Here is a 22410-nt window from a genome sequence, read left to right as displayed (position 1 = left end):
GATTATACATCTAATTTCAAAGAACTTATAATCTATTTAATAATGTTATTAAAAGGTCAAAAGATTTCAAAAGAAAAATTGATTCCAAAAGTAATAAATTTTAAAAACCATTTCAGAACAGTTATATGAAGTGGTACAATCACTATCACCTGAATTAAATATAACCTATATTATATATATAGCCTAGTTTATGTGGCCTTTATTACACTGATAAAATAGCTACAGTATGGTCTAACGTCTACCTTTAAACCTTTGCTTTTTCCTTTCATCTTCAGCCTTGTTCCAAATTCCCAATAAAAGATACATAGGGTACTGGCAGGTATATATTTATTTTAGGGAGGGAATGGTAAGGAATAGTCAATCATAAGACATTTTATTAATTTGTAAATCAGGGCCAGGCACGGTGGCTCATGTCTGTAATCCCAGCACTTTGGGAGGCCGAGGTGGAGGGACTGCTTGAGGCCAGGAGTTCGAGACCAGCCTGACCAACATGGCAAAACTCTGTCTCTACTAAAAACACAAAAATTAGCCAGGCGTGGTGCCACGCACCTGAAATCCTAGCTACTCGGGAGGCTGAGGCACAAGAATTGCTTGAACCCAGGAGGCAGAGGTTGCAGTGAGCAGACATGGCATCACTGCACTCCAGCCTGGGAGGCAGAGCGAGACTCCTTATCAAAAAAAAAAAAAAAAAAAAAAAAAAAATTTGTAAATCAAACTGATATCCATTCAGTCAGCTCTGAACATAGAAAAGAAATGGCAACTTATCAGCATTTATGGATATTTCAAAGTTATCTGAAAAGTACAGAAGGCTTTTCTTAATGGATACAATAAAATCCATAATTGCTCAAAACTATGGTTTCAAGACAAAACCCCCAAACACATCTACAATCCCACAAAATTTTGCCCACATATGAGATCAAAACAGAAAGAAGGTACCGACATCATAGTTCTCCAGGTATCTGGCTCGTTCTTCGGGGCTCATTGACACAGATTCCTCCAGGAATTTTTTCAAGGTTGATCCAGATTCTGAGAATATGAAAGAAGATAAAATTAAAAAGGCTTGATATAGCAAAGAGACCAATATATGAAAATACTAGAAGTATGCTACTATTTTTCAGGTTAAATTCTTTCATTGGTAGGTTAGAAATGTAAGGATCATGTTATAAATGATAAGCCTTACATTATTAATATTTGTCCATTTGTTCAACCCCTATTAGTCAACAATATAAAAGAATGAAAAAGATTAATATTTCTTCTAACAGTATATACATTCCCATCATAAAAGAAGCAGGGAATGCTTTATTTTACAGTTTGAAGAAAGAATTAGAGCACCACCTACTGCTCAATGAAATTAACTTATATCTTAAGGAGGAAAAAAATGCAGTAATGAAAAATCATTTACCAAAGTGCATCTTGTCTTTATTGTTTGCAATAGCATGAATCAGTCCAATTGTTCCACAGGCATTGCTGATTGTTTGCTTCATGAAATATACTGATGATGTAACATCTTGTCCCTGAGATTTTATTTTTTCTTCCTCTTCTGTTCTGAATACTTCATACTATTAAAAAAAAAAGTCAATAGTGTATTTGTGGAAAATAACATATTAAAAAACTCAGTCTGTAAAAGAAAAAATGCAAATGATAAAATATTTTTATGAAAGAAAGTGTTTAAAATAAAAGAATTAATTTATCACCTGCCAGACTGACAAAAGATTGAAAAATGAATAGCAGTAGCCAGTGATGGTGAAGGTATGGGCAAAAAGGCATTCTCCTATGCTATTATTAAAAGTACATATTTGTACGATCATGTTACAGGGCATATGGCAATATGTATTAACATTTGAAATTCTCATACACTCTAATAAGCAATTTCCTTTGTAGGAGATTGGTCTAAGACATCAATGGAGATTTGGTTAACATATATTACGGCATATCGTAATAGAATACTACAAAGCATAATAGATTTACATATTCTGATTTAGAACTTTGTCCACAACTAAGTGTGGTTGTAGGTCAGTATGTATTAATAACAATTCCCATTTATGTTTTTAAAATATGTATATACACATTGGAAAGTCTGAAAGGGTATGCAAAAACTTAATAGAGGTTATCTTTGGGCCAAGAGATTACTGGAGAACTTTTACTTGCTAATTGTTACATTTCTATATTGTTTATCATTGGCAAAAATATTTTTCCTTTTGGAAAATCATAGCATATTTATAAAACTCACATTATATAATCTGTAACTGACACTAACCATTATCTATAATAACTGGTTATAAAAGCAATAGGGTATAATAATAAGCATCAAAAATGTGGGCTCTACAGCTGACAGCCTGGGCCCACGTCCTGGCTCAGCTGTTATTAGCTGTGTGACTGTAGCAAATTACTTAATGTCTCTGTATCTCAGCTTCCTAATAGTAAGAAAGAGTAAAAAAATAGCAAAAAGGTTAAAAAGTCGGTGAGGTGGGGAGGAGAAAGACGATTTTATTGTTTTGTTTATAGTTTTTCCGTAACTTTCTGCTTCTAATAGAGCAGGGTCAGCAAATGACAGCCTACAGGCTAAATCTGGCCCACTGCCTCTTTTCATAAGTAAAATTTCATTATGTATTGTCTATGGGCTGTTTACAAGGCAAAGTCAAATAGTTGCAACAGAGACTTAAAGGCCTGCAAAACTGAAAATATTTACTATCTAGTCCTTTACAGAAACATTTTCCTGATTCCCTGCAATAAAATAAACAAACGACGTCTATAGAAAACCTACAAGTAGTTAAGAAACTGCTTCTTTTATCTCTTGCTTATGGGAGAAAAAAATAATAAACTGCTTCTAACAACAAATGTATCTGTGCTCAAAATATGAATTTTATTATTGTGCTTCTAAATTTCATTTTAAGTAATACTACCAGAATAAATGGACATTATTCATGTAAGTTCGATTGATAAAAAACTGGAAAGGTTCAGTAGGTTAAGGTCTTATGCTGAAAAGCTTACAGTTCTACAGCTTAGTCTGTTGCTAATGTTCCTGATGACAAAGCAAAATAAGATTTGATAATTTCAAGATGTAATGTGTAGGAAAAATTCCTAAAATGATACAAAGCAACTAAAGGAAAAAAAGAAATTATGGTAGGTCAAAAAATTTAAAAAAATAAGGCCAAGAGACATAAATATCAGAGAGAAATAAAATTTATAGCTTCTTTGCCTATGATTTACTGGCTGGACCACACTATCACAAAGAACACATTGAAAACACTATCACTGGCCGGGCACAGTAGCTCACACCTGTAATCCCAGCACTTTGGGAGGCTGAAGGGGGTGGATCATCTGAGGTCAGGGGTTCAAGACCAGCCAGGCTAACATGGTGAAACCCCATCTCTACTAAAGATACAAAAATTAGCCAGGTGTGGTGGCACATGCCTGTAATCCCAGCTACTCCAGAGACTGAGCCATGAGAATCGCTTGAACCCAGGAGGCAAAGGTTGCAGTGAGCTGAGATGGCACCACTGCACTACAGCCTGGGCAACAGAGCAAGACCCTATCTCAAAACAAACAACAACAACAAAACACTATCATTGATGGTAATTATCAAAAAGAGATAATAAATATTGGTGAGGGTGTGGAGAAAAGGGAACACAAGCGTACTGTTGATGGGAATGCAGATTGGTACAGCCATTATGAAAAACAGTATGGAGATTTCTAAAGAAATTAACAATAGACTACCATATGACCCAGCAATTCATATCCAAAGGAGACAAGTCACCTTGTAAAGCAGATGAATCTCTACTTTGTAAAGATATCTGCACTTTAGGCCGGGCGTGGTGGCTCATGTCTGTAATCCCAGCACTTTGGGAGGCCGAGGCGGGTGGATCACGAGGTCAGGAGATCGAGACCATCCCAGCTAACATGGTGAAACCTCGTCTCTACTAAAAATACAAAAAATTAGCCGGGCACGGTGGCAGGCACCTGTAGTCCCAGCTACTCGGGAGGCTGAGGTAGGAGAATGGGGTGAACCTGGGAGGCGGAGCTTGCAGTGAGCCGAGATCGCACCACTGCACTCCAGCCTGGGCAACACAGCAACACTCCATCCCAAAAAAAAAAAAAAAAAAGATATCTGCACTTCCATGTTCACTGCAGCATTACTCAGGATAGCCAAGATATGGAAACAACCCAAATGTCCATAGATGGCTAAATGGATAAAAACATGGTATAGTCTATGACCATAGTACCCTGAATGTGCCCAATCCCATCTGATCTCAGAAGTTAAGCAGGGTTGCACCTTGTTAGTACTTGGTTGGGAGAAAAGGTGGCATAGATATAGACACACATACATACACACACACATACACACACACACACACACACACACACACAGAAATATCATTCAGCCTTAAAAAAAGGAGATCCTAACAGTTGCTACATGGATGAACCTGAAGGACATTATACTAAGTGAAATAAGCCAGACACAGAAAGAAAAATATTGTATAATAACACTGATACATGGAAAAGCTCAAATACACAGAGATAGAGAATGAAACAGAGGTTAGCAGGGATGTGATATGATGTAGGTCAAAGGACACAAAATAGCAGATGTATAGGAAAAACAAGTAGAAGACTAAAGTTAATAAAATCATATTGCATTAGAGATTTTTGTTAAATAAGATTTTAGCTGCTCTTGTAACAAAAAAAGTAACTATGTGATGATAGATATATTAATCTGCTTCACTACTATAACTATTTTACTATGTATATGAATCCTATATCATGTTGTAAATTTCAAATATACACAATAAAATTTATTTTTAAAAACCCACCATGATTGACTTTAAAGGGTAATGAGTCACACCTATAATCCCAGCACTCTGGGAAGCCAAAGTGCGCAGATCATTCAAACTCAGGAGTTTGAGACCAGCCTGACCAACATGGTGAAACCCTGTCTCTACTAAAAATACAAAAAATTAGCCAGGTATGGTGGCACACGCCTGAAATCCCAGCTATTCCAGAGACTGAGGCAGGAGAATCACTTGTACCGGGGAGGCATGGGTTGCAATGAGCTGAGATCGCGCCACTGCACTCCAGCTTGGGCGACAGAGTGAGATGCTGTCTCAAAACAAGTAAATATATACATATATACATATATACATACATACATACATACATACATACATAAAGGGTAATAAGGTACCCATGACAGTTCCTTTGCTATTAGTATGCTTAAGTCATTCACAATAACATATTCAATTTCTAAATTGGAACTTCAAAGACAAACACTTTGCAGCTCCTAAAGAATACAGAAGATATCCTCTTAATAACTGCAATATATCACCTATAAGCTGAAATAGGGATCTACAAAACTATAAGACATCTAAAAGTGGTACATGCTATTTATATTTTCTACTTACATGTTATTATAGTTATATAAGTAAAGTATTTATGCTTACTTATATATTTACTTAATTTTCTACTTATCTAAGTACAAATTTACTTACACAAATACTTTAGAACTGTGTTCTTCCTTTCAACAGGGCAAGTTTTTTAGCTCTGATAATCTACTAAATTAAATCCTATTAATAAGAGTAATATGCCTTTTTAATACTGATCACTCACTAAATGAAAGAGATCAAATCTAACTTATTTTTTACAAAAAAAAGTCATAAAAAATCAATGGTTTGGAAATTTCCAATTCAGACATAAAAACTCCTATTTGTATCACATCAGCTAAGAAACCCTAAGCTTTGGGCAACTGATTTTTTTTTTTTTTCAATTATTTACTGTTCATTACAATTGGGGTCCTGGAATCGTTATCTGTTGGCTTATTTTTGTAATCAAAAAAGGTAAAAATAACATTGGATTAAAAGAGAGTAAACTTAAGTTTCTGTCTTAACCCTTCTACAAATGTCACTAATCATAACCTTACCATTGTGTAGGGGTTTGGTCTAACACTAGACAATCAGTAAGAAATTCCTAACTCCAAATTTCTCTATTATGAATAGCAAATGCAAAGAAATATCATTTCTTTTATTGAATAATTTGTTTTGTAGAACCCTTAAGTAGAAGAGAGAAAATTTTCAATGTTATTTAATTTATCTTGAATTGAGGCTAATTTGTTATAGCATAAAGAAAACGATCCAGGAATTTCCAGGACTAAGCAAAGTCTTAAATCCTGTGGGATTTGGCTCCATTTAGTCTTGAACAATAAGATGACCTGAGCACAAATATGACAAATCATCAACATATTTCTCTCACATCTGCCCATTTATGTCTTCATTTTTCATAACTACTGCAATCATCCTACTGTTTCTAATTTTAAAAATAAAAATCAGAAGGATATAGCCTCAAAATCTATTATAAAATGCACTTAAAAGTTCTGGCTCCACTATACATATATATGTGCATGTGTGTGTATATATGTATATGTATATTTGTATGTATATATGTATGTATATGTATACATATATACACACACAGAAACATACATACATATCATTCTAGAAAAAAGGACTAAAATATGTAGACTTGAATTTAAATACAGAGCTCAAAGAACAGCTATTTATAATCCCCAACACACCCTAAAGCTGACAATTAAAATGTATTTAAGCTTAGTGATTCCCATTCAAGTTTATTTTGAAAATAATGTAACCCACATTATCAGTTTCCCCTACCAACTTAAAATAAGCAAAGGAGATTCCTTTTATATATATATTGAAAAAACTGTATTTAAGTTTATTCTAGTACTTAAAATTTCTAAAATAGATAAATCAAAATGTGACATCAAAACACAGCTGAGGCAAACCAACCAAATTTTTATAAAAGAAGAAAACTACCCAAGCTTAAAGCACTAACCTAGGACTTTACTGTCATCAAAATCTAAATATCATCTCTTTAATAAAAACAGTTTTAAGATTTCTGTACTGCCTAGATTGCCTAATTTTATGCAAGAAGGGGATCATTTGTTCTTAAAGATTGTATTTATCAAAAACTTTGTAAATTAAAAAAAGAAAAAGAAATTGGGCTGGGCACAGTGGCTCATGCCTGTAAGCCCAGCACTTTGGGAGACCGATGTGGGAGGATCACTTGAGCCCGAGTTGGAGACCAGCCCAGGCAACATGGTGAGGCCCTGTCTCTACAAAAGTAAAATACAAGCATCAGCTAGGTGTGGTGGAACATGCCTGTGGTCCCAGCTACTCGAAAGGCCTAGGTGGGAGGATCGCTTGAGCCTGGGAGGTTGAGACTGCAGTAAGCCATGATTACACCTCTGCACGCCAGCCTAGGCAACAGAGCGAGATCCTGCCTCAAAAAATAAGATAGAATAAAACAAAAACTGTATTTACCAGAAACGTTCTATTTTACTTAACAATTACCTTTTCTGTAATAGGAAAGAGAAGTAAGACTGCGCAGACTGGTCTTGGTACCATGCTAAGGAGTTCAGGATCCATTCCATATACATCAACGAATTGCCAGTTAGGATGTAGACCTAATTGTTTGAGAAACTGGTAAAAGAAAGAAAGAAAGTAAAAAAAACAATGGAACCTTAGTTGGTAAAAGAAAACTAGTATACTATACATAGTGTTAAAAGGGAAATGATCAACAAACATGTACTCTGTATCTAATACATATAAAGGGATAAAATACAAATGTAACTGACATTCAGTAGGAATGCAGTAAAGCAGCACATATCAAAACATCACAATGCACTCCCCAAATATGTGCAATTTTTGTCAATTATACTTCAGTAAAACCAGGGGGGAAGAATGTAGTAAAGCAGATTTTCTATGAATAGGGTGAGAAGAGGTAGCAATTTATTTATAGCACATAACAAACATTTAGCATTCATAACATGTGAAATAAAACCTCTTTTTTCAAACTCCATTTCTTTGGAATTGAATTTAATAAGCCTGGACTTCATCAAATACATACAAGTTGGCTTGGTTGATATGTTAAACTCATTTCCAGCACTTGGTTTTTAAGGAGAGGCATTTAAGTTATAGTAAATAAATAAACATTTTATCAGAAAATCAACATAGTTTATCCTATTTACCAAAAATGATGTCTGAGGTTTAAAGATAGATTGATAGCCATGAATTGTATCAATGAGCAAAGAGTAATATAAGCCAAAAATGCATCTAATGCATTTTATGAACAACAGAAAATGCTTGATATAGGAAGTAAACTACTGGCTTCCTGACCTCTGCTACACAATGAAACCTACTTAACTTCATTGCCTCTCTTATATCTGGCAAAATAACTGTAACAAAAAATTAGTGCTTTTTTACAATTCTTAAGATGTCACAGGAAAATAAAATGTCAGACCTTAATCTATCACACAGAGAAAAAATGAGAATGTCATTTTCACAATAAATTAATAACTTTATATCAAAAGAAGCTGGTAATTTTTTAAGTACATCATTACAAAATAAGTTTTAAATGATAGAAAAAAGGAATAGAGGAAACAAAAATCATATTTAAAATGCATCACTATGTCTTACCTCAAGAACACATTATAGTATTTGCTGGTCTAACATCTGAAATTTTGAAATTAAAAACAAACAAAAAAGGTGCCATAGGCATTTCTCCCTGAAGAATGATCACATGTACTTAGACCATCAAATGAGGTCTTGCAAAACCAGTGGAAGCCATGACACGTATATAAACAGTGTTATTCATCTCACATGCATTTGAGTTTTGTAAGACAAGACCTTCCTGTTTAAAGGGGAGCTGTCCTTATCCCTTCATTTCTCTGTTCGTAGAAGATAATCTACTTGCTAATGATATCATTGGTCAAAAATAAGGTTCTAGGTATGTTTAATAAGAAATGTACTGATTTATAAAAACTTTCTTAGAAGAATGTGTTCAGCATAGATTAGGTTCATTCTTGCAACAAGTCTCATGCCCTATAAGAGTCCGGGGCTGGGGGCTGGGGGCTGGGCGCAGTGGCTCACGCCTGTAATCCCAGCACTTTGGGAGGCCGAGGCGGGCAGATCACGAGGTCAGGAGATCGAGACCATCCTGGCTAACACGGTGAAACTCCGTCTCTACTAAAAATACAAAAAATTAGCCGGGCGTGGTGGCGGGCGCCTATAGTCCCAGCTACACGGGAGGCTGAGGCAGGAGAATGGTGTGAACCCGGGAGGCGGAGCTTGCAGTGAGCCGAGATAGTGCCACTGCACTCCAGCCTGGGTGACAGAGCCAGACTCCGTCTCAAAAAAGAGTCCGGGGCTGAGGAGATCAATGGGCTCCTCTGCATTACATCCATTCTTACTGGATTCTATTTATAGTTCACTAAAGCACTTCAAACTACTTCCTGCTCCTTTCTCCACTTCCTCCAAACTTCCTAGTCTATGCTTTTTCAGTATTCAATTCTATCTAAAAACCAAAAAGGATAAAAATTAACTGCAAAGTCAAGGGAAAAAACTTATTCAATGTTTTTAATCCCATTGCCTAGCACTGTACATGGCTGAATGACAGACACCCAAGTTATATTTCTAGAACTGACTAAAGATTACATCTCTACTTTAGTAGATAACCTAGCCATCTGTATGTCTATATACATCAGTGAAGCCTCTGTATAATGAGGAAAAGAAGTAGAAAAGATACATTTGGCTCCTAATGTAAAACCCTAGCATTCATCAATCAAATCTGAAGACTACCTAAATATGCCTTTTAAGGAAAAGTATCATGAACCCTGATAAGAGAATTTAAATTTATTTGTTAATTTTATGTACCCACAAAGTCATCCTGTTATAAAACACGATGGTACATACAACAGAGCAATTTTACATCTGTGCTGCAAACTAAAAGTCACAGTTAGAATATTTTAGTGAAAGGTCTGGACAAAATCAGCAAGTACTGTAAATCACTTCACTGCAAATCTACTCCATGTCAGCCAAAGCTAACAAGTACAAAAAGTACTAGGAACCAAAGGCAGCCACTGTAGTGATACCAATTAGTATCAAACTGAGGATATAATGAATGATCCAATAATAGATGAAATCATAACTTGATTAAATTTTAACCAGAATCATGCTTTTTAACTTTTTACTCATATCAACAATTAAATGAGATAGATATAAAGAAGTTCAATGCAACTAATATCTACTGAATATATTAGTTACATCCTGACTCCAGATTGCCATGAGTCAGGCTCACCAGAAGCTACCTGAATACAAAGAATAAAAGCAGCTATAAAGACTACCTCTGGGAAGTGGAGAAAGGGTAGAGAAGAGGGTCAACTTTTACCACTCACTTCAAAAAAAAAAAAAAAAAAAAAAAATCATTAAAATGTCCTACTTTTACAATTAAAAAAACAAACCTGTGTTTGAAATGATCATATGCAAATACAGAAAGATAGGAAGGAAATTTTCTAAAATGTTAGCAGTTAGCTTGGGTGGTGTGAATCCACCTTTTTATTTTCTAGTATTTTATAAAAGCATTAGTTTTACAATAATTATATGTAGCTGTTAGTTACAAATCTATAGAACTGATACACATATGTATTCTATTTAAATTTACAAAACTAGGAGAAAACACAAAATGATGGTCTTAAAACTATACCAAAAAATTTTTTCCAGACTGCTCACAAAGATAATTATCTATACACGCATTTGCAAAGCCATCTCTACGCAATTAATTAGAAGCATCCCATTCACATCAAGCAGGATAAAAGGTTTCATAACCTCTAACACCAGTCTTCTGGCTTTTCAAACTTAAATATTGAGTAATAAAATAACCAAAAAAACCTCTGACTAACTCGACAAATTTTCACAATGCCTCTAAAATTTTGGCCAATTGAGAAAATAATTAATACATTATAATATTTGGCTGTTAAAAAATCTTCAGTCAACTTATTCTTTTTATTCTATGGTCCAATGACAAATTTTCCACTAAAGAATATTTAAAATTATTTGTAAATATGTTCTGAGACCCCTGTATGTGAGGAGCTAGGAGCAGTACCCACTTCACCTCTACTGCCATGGCAAGGCAGGTTTCATTTTATCTTCTTTTTTTTTTTTTTTTTTTTTTTTCCAGACAGGGTCTTGCTCATTTGCCCAGGCTGGAGTGCAGTGGCACAATCACAGCTCACTGCAACCTCTAACTCCTGAGCTGAAGGAATCTTCTTGCCTCAGCCTCCCAGGTAGCTGAGACTACAGGAATACATCATTACAGCCAGTTAAATTTTTTTATTTTTTAGTAGAGACGTCTCACTATGTTGCCCAAGCTGGTCTGAAATCCTACACTCAAGCAATCCTCTGGCCTCGGCCTCCCAAAGTGCTCACTAGGTGTGAACCACTGCACTCAACCCAGTGTATCCCTTTACCAGCCAATAAGAAAACTGCATCTGGGAGGTTAAGTGCTTTTTCAAGGCCACCTGCCAGAATTCACATGCAAGGCTCTGAACACTATGGCACCTATTTACTTTTCCAGCTTCATTTCTCTCTGCCCAGAGTATCTTTTTGGTACTTTATTCTCTAACTTGGCCACAATGAATTCCTGAGAGTTTTCGAACTGTCTATAACCATCTCTTCCCTCCAGGTTTTTGCATACAAACTAGACTTCTCTGTCTTAAAAACCTATTCGTTCCTGTCCCTAAATTATAACAAATCTTCTTCATTCTTTAGGTGACAAATAACAAAAACTCTGATTTTTATAAATTAAAAAAAATAGATAAAATTCACTTTCCTTTCAAATTTGTTCTTAAAGCCACTTCCTCTGGTCTTTAATGGTCTGTTCAGGGCAGCCAGAGATTCTGCCTTGTTACTAATTTATTAATGATTTGAATTATGATGTAAAATTATACTTACCTAGCAATTAATTACTTGTTATTACTACCAATAAACTAGTATTAACTGCTAAATGTAGAAGAATAACTATTAGTTAAATGAGAAAATGGCAGTGTAGAAACTAGCAAAAATACATTTTAATGATACAGAATAATTATTAAAGTACATAATGAAGAAACACTGAAAACACTTTATGTGTGGATTAAGAAAAAATGAAGTTTACTTCACTGCAGGCTCAATATGGACTAACAACAAAATTGCCAACAAAGGTTATATAATGTTAGTCTGCTTTAAAAGAAGGATCATTTAAGATAATGTAATAGCCCACTGTACTCGACATAGATTACTCAGCAGAAAATATGCCTATAGAAGGCATATTTTATGAAAGACAATGGCCAAGAAAAGAAAGCCCAAAAGCAGGTGACCAGTATGATAAGGTTCTGGAAGACATCACAGCTGAAGTTTCTAAGCATGTTCAGAAAGGACTTAAATTACTATGATCCCTGTCCCTGGATATTCTTAGTAGTATCATAAAATAGCAATTAGGAGCCAGGTACAGTGGCACATGCCTGTAGTCCCAGCTACTCAGGAGGCTGAGGTGGCAGAATTGTTTGACCCCAGGAGCTGGAGGCCAGCCTGGGCAGCATAGTGTGACCTCTATCTCAAAAAGAAGCAAATTTTTTTAATTTAAAGAGTTTTTTAAAGAGCAATTAGATTTACTCTATGGTTTCAATGGGAAGAATGATAGACAACTGGAGAAAGTCATGGAAAAGCAGATTTTGTTTCAATAAAAGAAATATAATTCTTCTACTTATATATTATTATTATTATTATTATAAAAAAACCACTTTGAGAGATAGAATGCTGCTCATTGAAATAGGCAAAGGATTCATGACCACATTAAAGATAATGTTGGGAGATCTTCTGGAGCAGGAAAGCAGCTTTATAAGATCTATTCATTCTTCCATCTGACAATGACATATTTGTTGATGGCCCCCTATGAGCCTGGCACCGTTCTCATACTTCAGACACATCCCTGCTCTCACAGAACTTACATTCTAGTGGTAAGATACACATGATAAACAAGTATACACATAAACAAGATAATTTCACAAGGTGGGAAGTACTATGAAGAAAATAAAACAAGAGAGGATGACAGTACAGATTCGGGGGGCTAATTTAGCTGTGTACTCAAAGACTCACTGATGAGATGACTTGAACTTGAGCCACAGATGACAAGAACCTACCATGAAACAACCAGGAGTGGATGACTCAAGCAAAGGATGAGCAAGTGCAAAGACTCTGAAGCAGGAACAGACTCCACATTCGAAGACCGCACAGCATGAGTGGGTCAGAGATGGGCAGTACCTCCTCATTCAGCCACGATAAAAGCTTGAAATGGAGCTGGATGCCATTATCCTTAGCAAACTAACGCAAGAACAGAAAACCAAATAACACATGTTCTCACTTGTAAGTGAGAGCTAAATGATAAGAACACATGGATACAAAGACAAGAACAGACATTGGAGCCTACCTGAGGGTGGAGGCTGAGGAGAGGATCAGAAACAATAACTATTAGGTACTAGGTTTAGTACCTGGGTGATGAAATAATCTGTACAACAAATCCCTGTGACACGAGTTTACCTATATAACAAATCTACACATGTACCCCTGAAGCTAAAAGTTTAAAAAAGACAAAAAATTTTAAGTATATTCTAAGGACAAGCATTGGAAGGCCAGTAGAGTACGATAAGCAGGAAGTCATAAGATGTGATTCTCATTTATTTAAGGCCACTTTGGGTGCATATGGAAATTAGATTTTAGGGAAGCAAAAGGAGAAGCAGAAGAACTAGTTAGGAGCCTACTGTAGTTGTCCAAGCTAAGGATGACGGTGGCTTGCACTGTGGCAGCTGAAATGGAATAGCCATATTTGGAATAGCCTTTGCAAGAAGAGTCCATAAGAGCTGCAGATCAATTAGATCTGAGGAATGAGAAATGGAATATTAAAAATAGTTGACATTCATGGAGAGCATGCTTTGTTCAAGACATTGTTCTGCATATTTTACATGTAGTAATTTGTTTGATCCTTGTAGTGATCTTACAAGATTAGAAGAGATTACAAGAAATGAAGGAACTAATTGTTTGAGGCCAGGCATTTGAGACCAGCCTGGGAAACAGAGTAAAACCATCTTGTCTCTACAAAAAATACAAAAATTAGCCGGGTGTGATGGTGCAAGCTTGTATCCTACCTACTTGGAAGGCTGAGGTGGGAGGATTGCTTGAGTCCAGGAATTCCAAGGTTATAGTGAGCTATGACTGTGCCACTGTAATCCAGCCTGCCTGGGAGATAGAACAAGACCCTGTCTTTCAAAAAGGAAAAAAGAAAGGAAGAAATTAAGGAACTAAGACACAAAGAGGTTAGATAACTGCCCATGGTCTCAGAGCTGGTAGATAGCAAAGCAGAGTTTACAATCCAAGAATCAAATCAAGAACACTACGGCCTCTCTGGAATGGCAACCTGAAAGAAGAATCAACGGCATCAACTCGTCACCTCGAACACTGCATGGATGGCTATGCCCTTGGAAGATGGGGAAGAAAAGGGTTTAGAGCAGAGGTGGGAAGATGAAAATCCATATTTCTTTTTTGGCCATGTTAAGTTTAAGGTATCTATAAGACATCCAGATGAAGATACCAAAGAGTTAGCTGAATATACAGGCTTCCAATTTGGTGGCAATGTTAGAGTTTCGAGGAACATGGGGTCATCTATGTGACAACTGATTGTATTAGAACTATACAACAGAAAACATTACTAGGGCAAGAAAACACATAGAAAAGATGAGCAGTCTAGGATGAAGTGGCTGAGGCACTCCTTAGAAGTTGGAAGGGAGATGATCTAGCAACAGAGACTCTTCTAAGCAATTAGGAAAATAGAGGACAATCAGAATTATCACAGAAGCCAAGAAAAGATGTTTCAGTAAGGATGGAGTGGCAAATGCTGCTGAAGGGCCAAGAAATATGGTGACAGAAAAGTGATCACTGGATCTGGCAAAGTGGCAATCATTAGTAAACTTGACAAAAGTAGTTACTACGAAATGGTACACACAGAAGCAAGCTACATAGGAATGAATAAGGAAAAGAATGTGAGATGAGGTAGCAGTGGCAGCAGCTATGAACAAATCTTTGTGGAAAGTTTACAAAGAAGGAAAACAGATAAGGCAGCAGCTCAAGGAGGACAGTATAACAAAGATTTTTTCCTAAAATGGTATCTACTAATTAGAGAATTCTTATGAGAATTTATATGATTTATTTATTGTGATTATTTAAGGCAATAAGCCGGCAGATGACCTCTAATTCTTTTTCTAACTCTAAGCATATAGGCTAAATAGAATAGTTATGCTAAAGTAAATTTATTTCCCTTTCGATATTATGCTAGAAAATATTTTGCCTCCTCAATAAAATCACTAGTAGGAATAATAATCCTTGGGGTGGAGAGGGGTCCATATAAACAAAAATCATTAGTTCTAAAGCACAACAATATGTAAAATATACATAATGTGGTTGTACTGTACTCAAATCACAAAAAATAATCACAATGAAGATTTAGTATGGTCATAAATAATAATGATTGCCTGTATCACATTCTATAAACGTTGTAATTCTTGATGTTTAATTATCTGTAACTTTCTATCAGCTGCAAGCTGCATTTACCCCTTTAAATGCACAGGTAAATAAAGTAGAGTTTAAAATGTTTAAATAATTTTTTTGATCACTTAACTCATTTTATTCTGATTAAGTCCTACCTGTAGCATGACATAGTATCCTTAAAAGGGCTGACAGCATACTAACCAACAAGAGAAATCACTGTCTACCACATCTGCTGAGACACATGGTTACTAGCTAATGTCTAACAATTAATACTCATCTGCATACAGTAGACATGTGATGGCCATTCTTATACAACACTAGGCATCATCAAAGCCTAAAGCAGTATTTGCTCACATTGATTATAATAACAACACATGCAATTACCAGATGGTAACAGAGTGAGTTCAAGATCCTACCATTCCATTAGGTTGAGGAAATAAAAGAGGGTGGGATGGATACTGTTGTTAGGGTTTATTCATTCTCCAAATTCTAAGTCAGTTAACTAAATTTCTATCCATCTTCTATTCTTGGTTCTGCCACTAAAACATAGAGAATAAAGAAACAACCACAAAATTTTTAGTTATAACCATTTCTTACATACTTGCCCATTCTCCCACTAAAAGCACATTATTTCTTTAAAAAATAAAGCAAACTAAATCACGCCAAAGCATGCCAGATATAGTGTACAAGCATATACTAAATAACATTGTCTGTTTATATCATCTCAGAAAGGTCTCCTGTCACTATTCCATGTATTACATTTTCCCTGTTGGTCTCTATCAAAGCACTATGTTCTTTTTCTTATTGTACTTATAATAAATGCTAATGACTTGTTTGCTTGTTTACTGTCTTTCAACTGATTTGAAAAGCAGAAAACCATGAATATTTTAATCACCAAAGAATCACCAGCTCTTGTTCAGATTACTGGTATTAAAAAAGGTGCTCCTAAAATATTAATGTGTTTGATAGTTTTTCAAGACACCCTAGAAACAAGGTCCACTAGCAGCTGAATCACAGGACGTAAGTTCCTACTTACACAAACTTAGTTTGTTAAAATAATTAACATCATCTAAAAAGTTTTGTTTTTTAGTCTATTGATATGGCTAATTACATTGATTTTTGAATGCTGAACCAGCTTTGCAACACCAGGATAAACTGCTCTTGGTCATATGTTACTCTTTTTATATATTTGTTGCTGCATTCTATTTGCTAATATTTTGTAGAGGATTTCTTACATCCATGTTCATGAGGGATACTGATTGGCAGTTTTTCTTATTATGAATTGTCTAGTTTGGCGTCAGGATAATGCTAGCATAAAATGAGTTAGGAAGTGTCTCCTTTTTTTGAGACAGAGTCTTGCTCTGTCATCCAGGCTGGAGTGCAGCGGCACAATCTCGGCTCAATGCAATCTCCGCCTCCCGGGTTCAAGCGATTCTCCGGCCTCAGCCTCCCGAGTAGCTGGGATTACAGGAGTGTGTCACCACGCCCATCTAATTTTTGTATTTTTAGCAGAGACGAGGTTTCACCGGCCAGACTGGTCTCGAACTCCTGACCTCAGGTGATACGCCCACCTCAGCGTCCCAGAGCGCCAGTGCTAGGATTACAGGTGTGAGCCACCGCGCCTGGCCGTCTCCCCTCTTTTATGTTTATATAGAATTGGTATTATTTCTTCCTTAAATGATCATCTCAAGAGATGCAGAAAAATCATCTGCGAAAATTCAACATAGATTCATAAGAAAAACTCTCATCAAACTAGGCGGAAAAGACGAACTTCCTTAGCCTGATTTAAAAAACATTTACCAAAAACCTAAAGCTAACATATTTAATGGTGAAAGATCAAATGTTTCCTCCCTAAGATAGAGAACAAGACGAGGATGTCTCTCTGTCCAGGGAATTTGCTACAAGCTTTGAAAACCAAAACCAGTATTTTTAAGAACACGGTGAATTGTTCCTTGGTGATGAGAAGGAAGATAGTGGAGGTAAGGGGAGTATGATAAACTAGGAGAGCAGTAAAAAATAAATAAGCTGTTGAGAATGAAAAAAAAACAGGGTAAAATAAGGCACACCCGAGCAGATCAAAAGTTTATACCTGGTAGCACTTACTGGTCTTCTGAGTGGCTGGGAGATGTTCCCTCCTCCCTCCCCAACCCCCAACCTCCAACATCCAGAAGGAACTTAAATTGCTGTAGATTGCAAAGAATGGCGTGGGAACTATTAAACTGAGCTTTCTTTGATACAACAGCAACTAAATGTCCAGCTTTAAAAGACTGGAAGATAAAGGGGGCGTGGCGGGGAAGAAAAGTGACTTGATGGGGCAAGAGATGATTGGAAGATGATTTCATAGTGCAGGCGGTGGATGAAATTACAAGGACTGGGTGGGCGAGTTTACAAAGCTTGGAGTCAGGAAGTGTGGGCAAATTAGTCATCCAAAAGGTAGACCGGTAGGAAAATTATGGAATCGGCACTAACAGGAGGCATAACGAAGAAGGAGGGGGAATAGGAATACAGGGTAAAAGTCCCTCTAAACCTCAGACCCGGAGTCCCCAAGATACGTGGTGGCTGCGAAATGGGACCAGAAGAGTGGTGGGAGAATCTCCAGGAGCCAGGTGGCAGGGAGAGGGCCCTTTCTGAAAGGGGCGGAACCGCGTAAAGCCGAACAAGAGGGGCCCTCAAGAAATTAAATCCCAGAATCCCTGGAAGCGTGGAGGTGGAGTCCAGCAGGGAAGCGGACCGAGCAGACAGAAAAGACTCCGAGGTCCCAGCGACAGACACCTCACTCACCTGGTTGGTGACCTGAAAACGAAACAGAGAACACGCTTTAGAGACAAACCACCGTGGACTCACGGCAGCAAGCCGGCTCCCTCTGCACCTGCCCACGGCCCAGGGCTGCCCCGAAGCGCGCCCACCTCGGGATTGGCCTCCAGCGGCAGCCAGCGTTGACCCTCCATGGCCGCGGTGCCCGGCCCTCCAGCTCTGACAGCCACCGCCTTCGCCGCCGCCGCCGCCGCCGCTTCCGCCCACGCGCGCCTTGACCTGGGTCCTCCCAACACACCGCCTGGAGGAGGAGCGCCTAAACACCATAAAGAGTTTGACGGGCCTCTTAACCTCTTAACCGCTCCCTGCAGAGCCGTAGGTCAATTGTCATGTTTTAAATTAAGATGCTGTCAAGGAGGAAAAAATAAGCGAACTTCCTATTTCGGGAGAAAAACAGTATCTGAATCCACAGTCGTCTCCCCTCACGCTTGGACTCTTCCGAGCCGAGCCTGGCCGAGCGCTCGCGTTCTACGCATGCGCCTTGCGCCGGTCTGGAACCGCGTGGTCACCGGCACCCTCCCATTCTTGTAGTGTCAACCGACTGCGCTAGGAGGCGCGCCGCGGAGTCCTATTTGAGACAGACGCCAGGTGGCTACCCATTGCCAGGCAGCAAGGCCGGAGGACGCCCTGCAGCACGGTGCTGTTGTTCCTTCGTCGGGGTGCAGGAGTGATGGGTTGGCCTTGTCTGCTCTTGCGGGAGGCAGCGAGTATTTCTATATATCCGATTCCATTTGACAAAAAATGTCGAATACTAGAAATCACTGTACTAAGTATTGAGGACACAAAGTTGAGTTCACTGTGGAGTAGAGGCAGTGGACAAGACAACGGAGAATCAGGATAAAAAGCGTGGTACCTATATGATAGTGATGGCATGAGGTGTGCTGGAATTACGGAGGAAGGGGGAAGAGAGTGTCCAGAAGTCTTCCTGAAAAAGTGGATTCCTGGACTGAACCCTTAAAAGATGGTAGACTTTACCTAGGCAGAGAGGAGGGTGCTATGAAGAAGGGAAAACGCACTATGGCTGCAGAGTAAAGGGTGCTGATTAGAGGTGATGCTGTAGAGGTAAACAGAGGCAACCCAGTCAAGACATCTGGGCTTCCTGAAAACAGCAAGGAACCACTGAAGGATCTTAAGCAGGATTTATTATGTATCTTTTTCACCAAACTGCAAATTCCAGGAGCCCAGTAGCAGTGTCTCTTTTTTCTTCTTCACATTATTTATCCAGGGCCTAACCCAGTGCATGATACATAGAAAATGCTCAGTAAACATCTGAAGAATAAATGGGATGATCAGATATGCAGAAACACCACTTGTCAATAATGTGGAAAACGTGTGAGAAATAAATGCTGAAAAAATTAAGACAGTAGTCACGGAGAAAGGCACAGATTAAAGAGATTCTGTTTTAAGGGATGATGCCTTTGATGAGCAGAAGTTATCAATGATAATTCCATAAATTTGACCTGGGTAAGAGTGCATATTACTATTCTGCACCTAATAGAGGAAATTCAGGTAGAGAGCAGTTAGGGAGTCAGAAAAAGATAATATTATGCTGAGCTTTTTCTTTCTTGGGAAACTTTCAACTCTCCCACCCACATTCTTCTGGCCACTGTTCTTTGACTTCAGAAGTATTTCATTACCTTAACTCCTCTTCATCGTTATCTAATGGATTGCTGCTATACTCGCCTAACACTTTGGCTTGGTAAAACTGGCAGTGTCCAGCTCGTGATGGGCTTAGTTGCATTATCACTAGAGTTACATGGCCAGACTCTTTAGTCTCTACTGGGCCCAGTGCATGCCAGGGGCTGCTTTTCAAATTACTTACTATCAAAGGAATTGCCTTGCTCCAGATCCCTGAGGTTCTGCACTGTGATTCACCTGTTAGGGTTGCTTAAGACTTCACACAGCATCTTTATCTTCCAGGGACACTAGCAGCATTGGATCTACTGAGACACAAGGCCAGGCAGCAAGACAGTTTGCATCCCAGCAGGGACTTGCTGCAGAGCACTGTCTTGCTAGGGATCCACTCAAACTGGCAGCTTTCCATACCACCCAATAAATGTGTTGAAGCTGTATTCCCAAGTGTATATTCTATCTCCAAAAGCCAAAGAGGCCCAGTAGGTGCTCTGCCATTTTGCTGTTAATAGGAATTGCAAGATGCAATAACTTGTCTTTCACCTTACAGAGGTTGTCCTAGCACACCCCAAACCATTAGACCCATAAAACCCTTACAAATGTAGGACTCTAATTCATAGAGTTAAACTGTACATTTTAACTTCCACCTTCTGGTTTATATGGTTTATACAGTTTAACTTCCACCATCTGGTATGGATGTACCTATCATGGTATTGAGGGCAGCATGTCTCAGAGGTGCATAAAAACACCTGAGGAATATGAAATGCAGATTTTGATTCAATAAGTCTGAGACGAAGCCCAAGATTAGGCATCACTGGTTCCAATTTTTTAATCTTCCCTTTACCCACATCCTTTGCCATATGACTTTGAGGTTTTACAAAGTTCTGTCCATCCTCATTATTTATGGGTTTTGCATTTTGAACCTGCCTACTTGCTAAAATTTATTGGTAATTCCCAAATCTATACTCACAAAGTTCTCATGGTCACTCACAAATATTCACAGGGTGACAAAAAATTTTAGTTCCCAGCCAAGGTTGAGCAAGGTGATACTCTGCCTTCTTCTTGCAGCTCTTATACCGGAAACAAGAGTCCTCTTGATGGTCTATTTAACGCTCATTTTCCCATTTTTGAGATTTTTGTCAGTGAATTCAATGTTTAAAATGGCCCCCAAGCATGGTGCTCAACTGCTATTTAAAGATCCCAAGCCCAAGGAGGCTTTCATGTGCCTTACAGAGAAAATACACATATTAGATTAGGTTTGTTCAGGTTTTCACTTACAGTGCTGTTGGCTATAGTTCAGTGCTAACGAATCAACAATATATATTACATAAGGTGTTTTTAAACAGAAATACACATAAAACAAGGTTATGTATTGATTAGCTAATGAAAATATTGTGATCACAGGCTCACAGGAACCTAACCTGTATTTCCCCTAGAAGCAACGATTTAGTATTTGCTAATTCAGTGTTCACAGCAACTTTATAGATCATCAACTAAAACATTGTACATCCCCTTCTTGTGAGTATGCACAATATCATCACAGGAGAAGATTTTCTTAAATATTTTACAGTTTTCAGTTAAATATAGTGGCATGCCTATGCACAGTGTCATAGCGTCATGCCACTTATTTACATAAATCCATACACTTTTAGTATCTTTAGCATTGACAGTATAATTTTGATGGTTGTCAAAGGATATAAAGGTTTATCGCTATTTCCTACTTGACTAAGCATATAGTTACATTTTGCAGCAACTGCTGAATCATACATCTTTGGAAATTTAATAGCTTCTATTCAAAGACAGCAGGAAGTTTTTGACAAATTACTTTGATGTCTTAACAAGAGTACTTGTGACTCAAAAACTGTTCTCTTATCCTAATACATTTTTTTCTGATATTCTGAGGGATTTGGTGATTTCTCCAACCTTAAACTGAAATAAGCAACTTGAGTAACTTATCTACTCAAAGCTATCCACCTTTTTTAGGAATTGTAAATTATTTGGTTGCTTTGCAAGAATACATGGAATTGTGGCTATTCCTCCGATAGTCCATGTTTGCCCCACCAGTACAAGTTTGCAACCTGTTGTTCTGTTTTCATGCTTATTTACATACCCAGTAACTTTTCATTATGCCAAATTACAGCATAGTCTTTTAAAAGACATTTTAAATGTCAATGTTTTAAAATTTTATTTTTTAATTTTTGGGGATACTTGGTAGGTATATATATTGATGGGGTACATGAAATGCTTTGTTACAGGCATACAGAGTGAAATAAGCACATCATGGAGAATGCGGTATCCATCCCCTCAAGCATTTATCCTTTGAGTTACAAACACTCCAGTTACACTCCTTAAGTTATTTTTAAAATGTACAATTAAGTTATTATTGACTATAGTCACCCTATTGTGCTATAAATGGCAATTAAACATAGTAAATATAGAGCAAACAATACTCATAACTCTATAGAAGTGTAGAAGAGCTATGAAGAAGTTCATGCATGCACCTGCAAAAACAACTGAGTCACGACTGCTGCCCTGGTTAACTGTCACT

The 22410-nt window shown here is 37.5% G+C and overlaps 1 protein-coding gene across 4 annotated transcripts in view; it reads right to left on the bottom strand.

Moving 5' to 3' along the window:
* UCHL3 (ubiquitin C-terminal hydrolase L3) overlaps nt 1-18448 on the bottom strand; it is a 56614-nt gene extending 38166 nt beyond the window's left edge. For 3 of the 4 annotated variants that reach the window (XM_003257344.4, XM_030813505.1, XM_030813503.1), the window contains exons 1-5: nt 18323-18448; nt 18198-18209; nt 7356-7484; nt 1403-1559; nt 941-1026 (exon numbers count right to left, since the gene is read on the bottom strand). In XM_003257344.4, the coding sequence (XP_003257392.1) occupies nt 941-1026; nt 1403-1559; nt 7356-7484; nt 18198-18209; nt 18323-18364 (426 nt within the window). In that variant the 5' untranslated portion in view covers nt 18365-18448. The remainder of the gene's footprint in view (nt 1-940; nt 1027-1402; nt 1560-7355; nt 7485-18197; nt 18210-18322) is intronic. The other variant, XM_030813504.1, reaches the window with a different exon arrangement.
* Between the last annotated feature and the right edge of the window lie 3962 nt (nt 18449-22410).

Source organism: Nomascus leucogenys, chromosome 5, assembly GCF_006542625.1.
Source record: "Nomascus leucogenys isolate Asia chromosome 5, Asia_NLE_v1, whole genome shotgun sequence".
Classification (NCBI taxonomy): Eukaryota; Metazoa; Chordata; class Mammalia; order Primates; family Hylobatidae; genus Nomascus; species Nomascus leucogenys.
The sequence above is the reverse complement of the archived record's forward strand: the minus strand, read 5'-3'. Positions and strand labels throughout refer to the sequence as shown.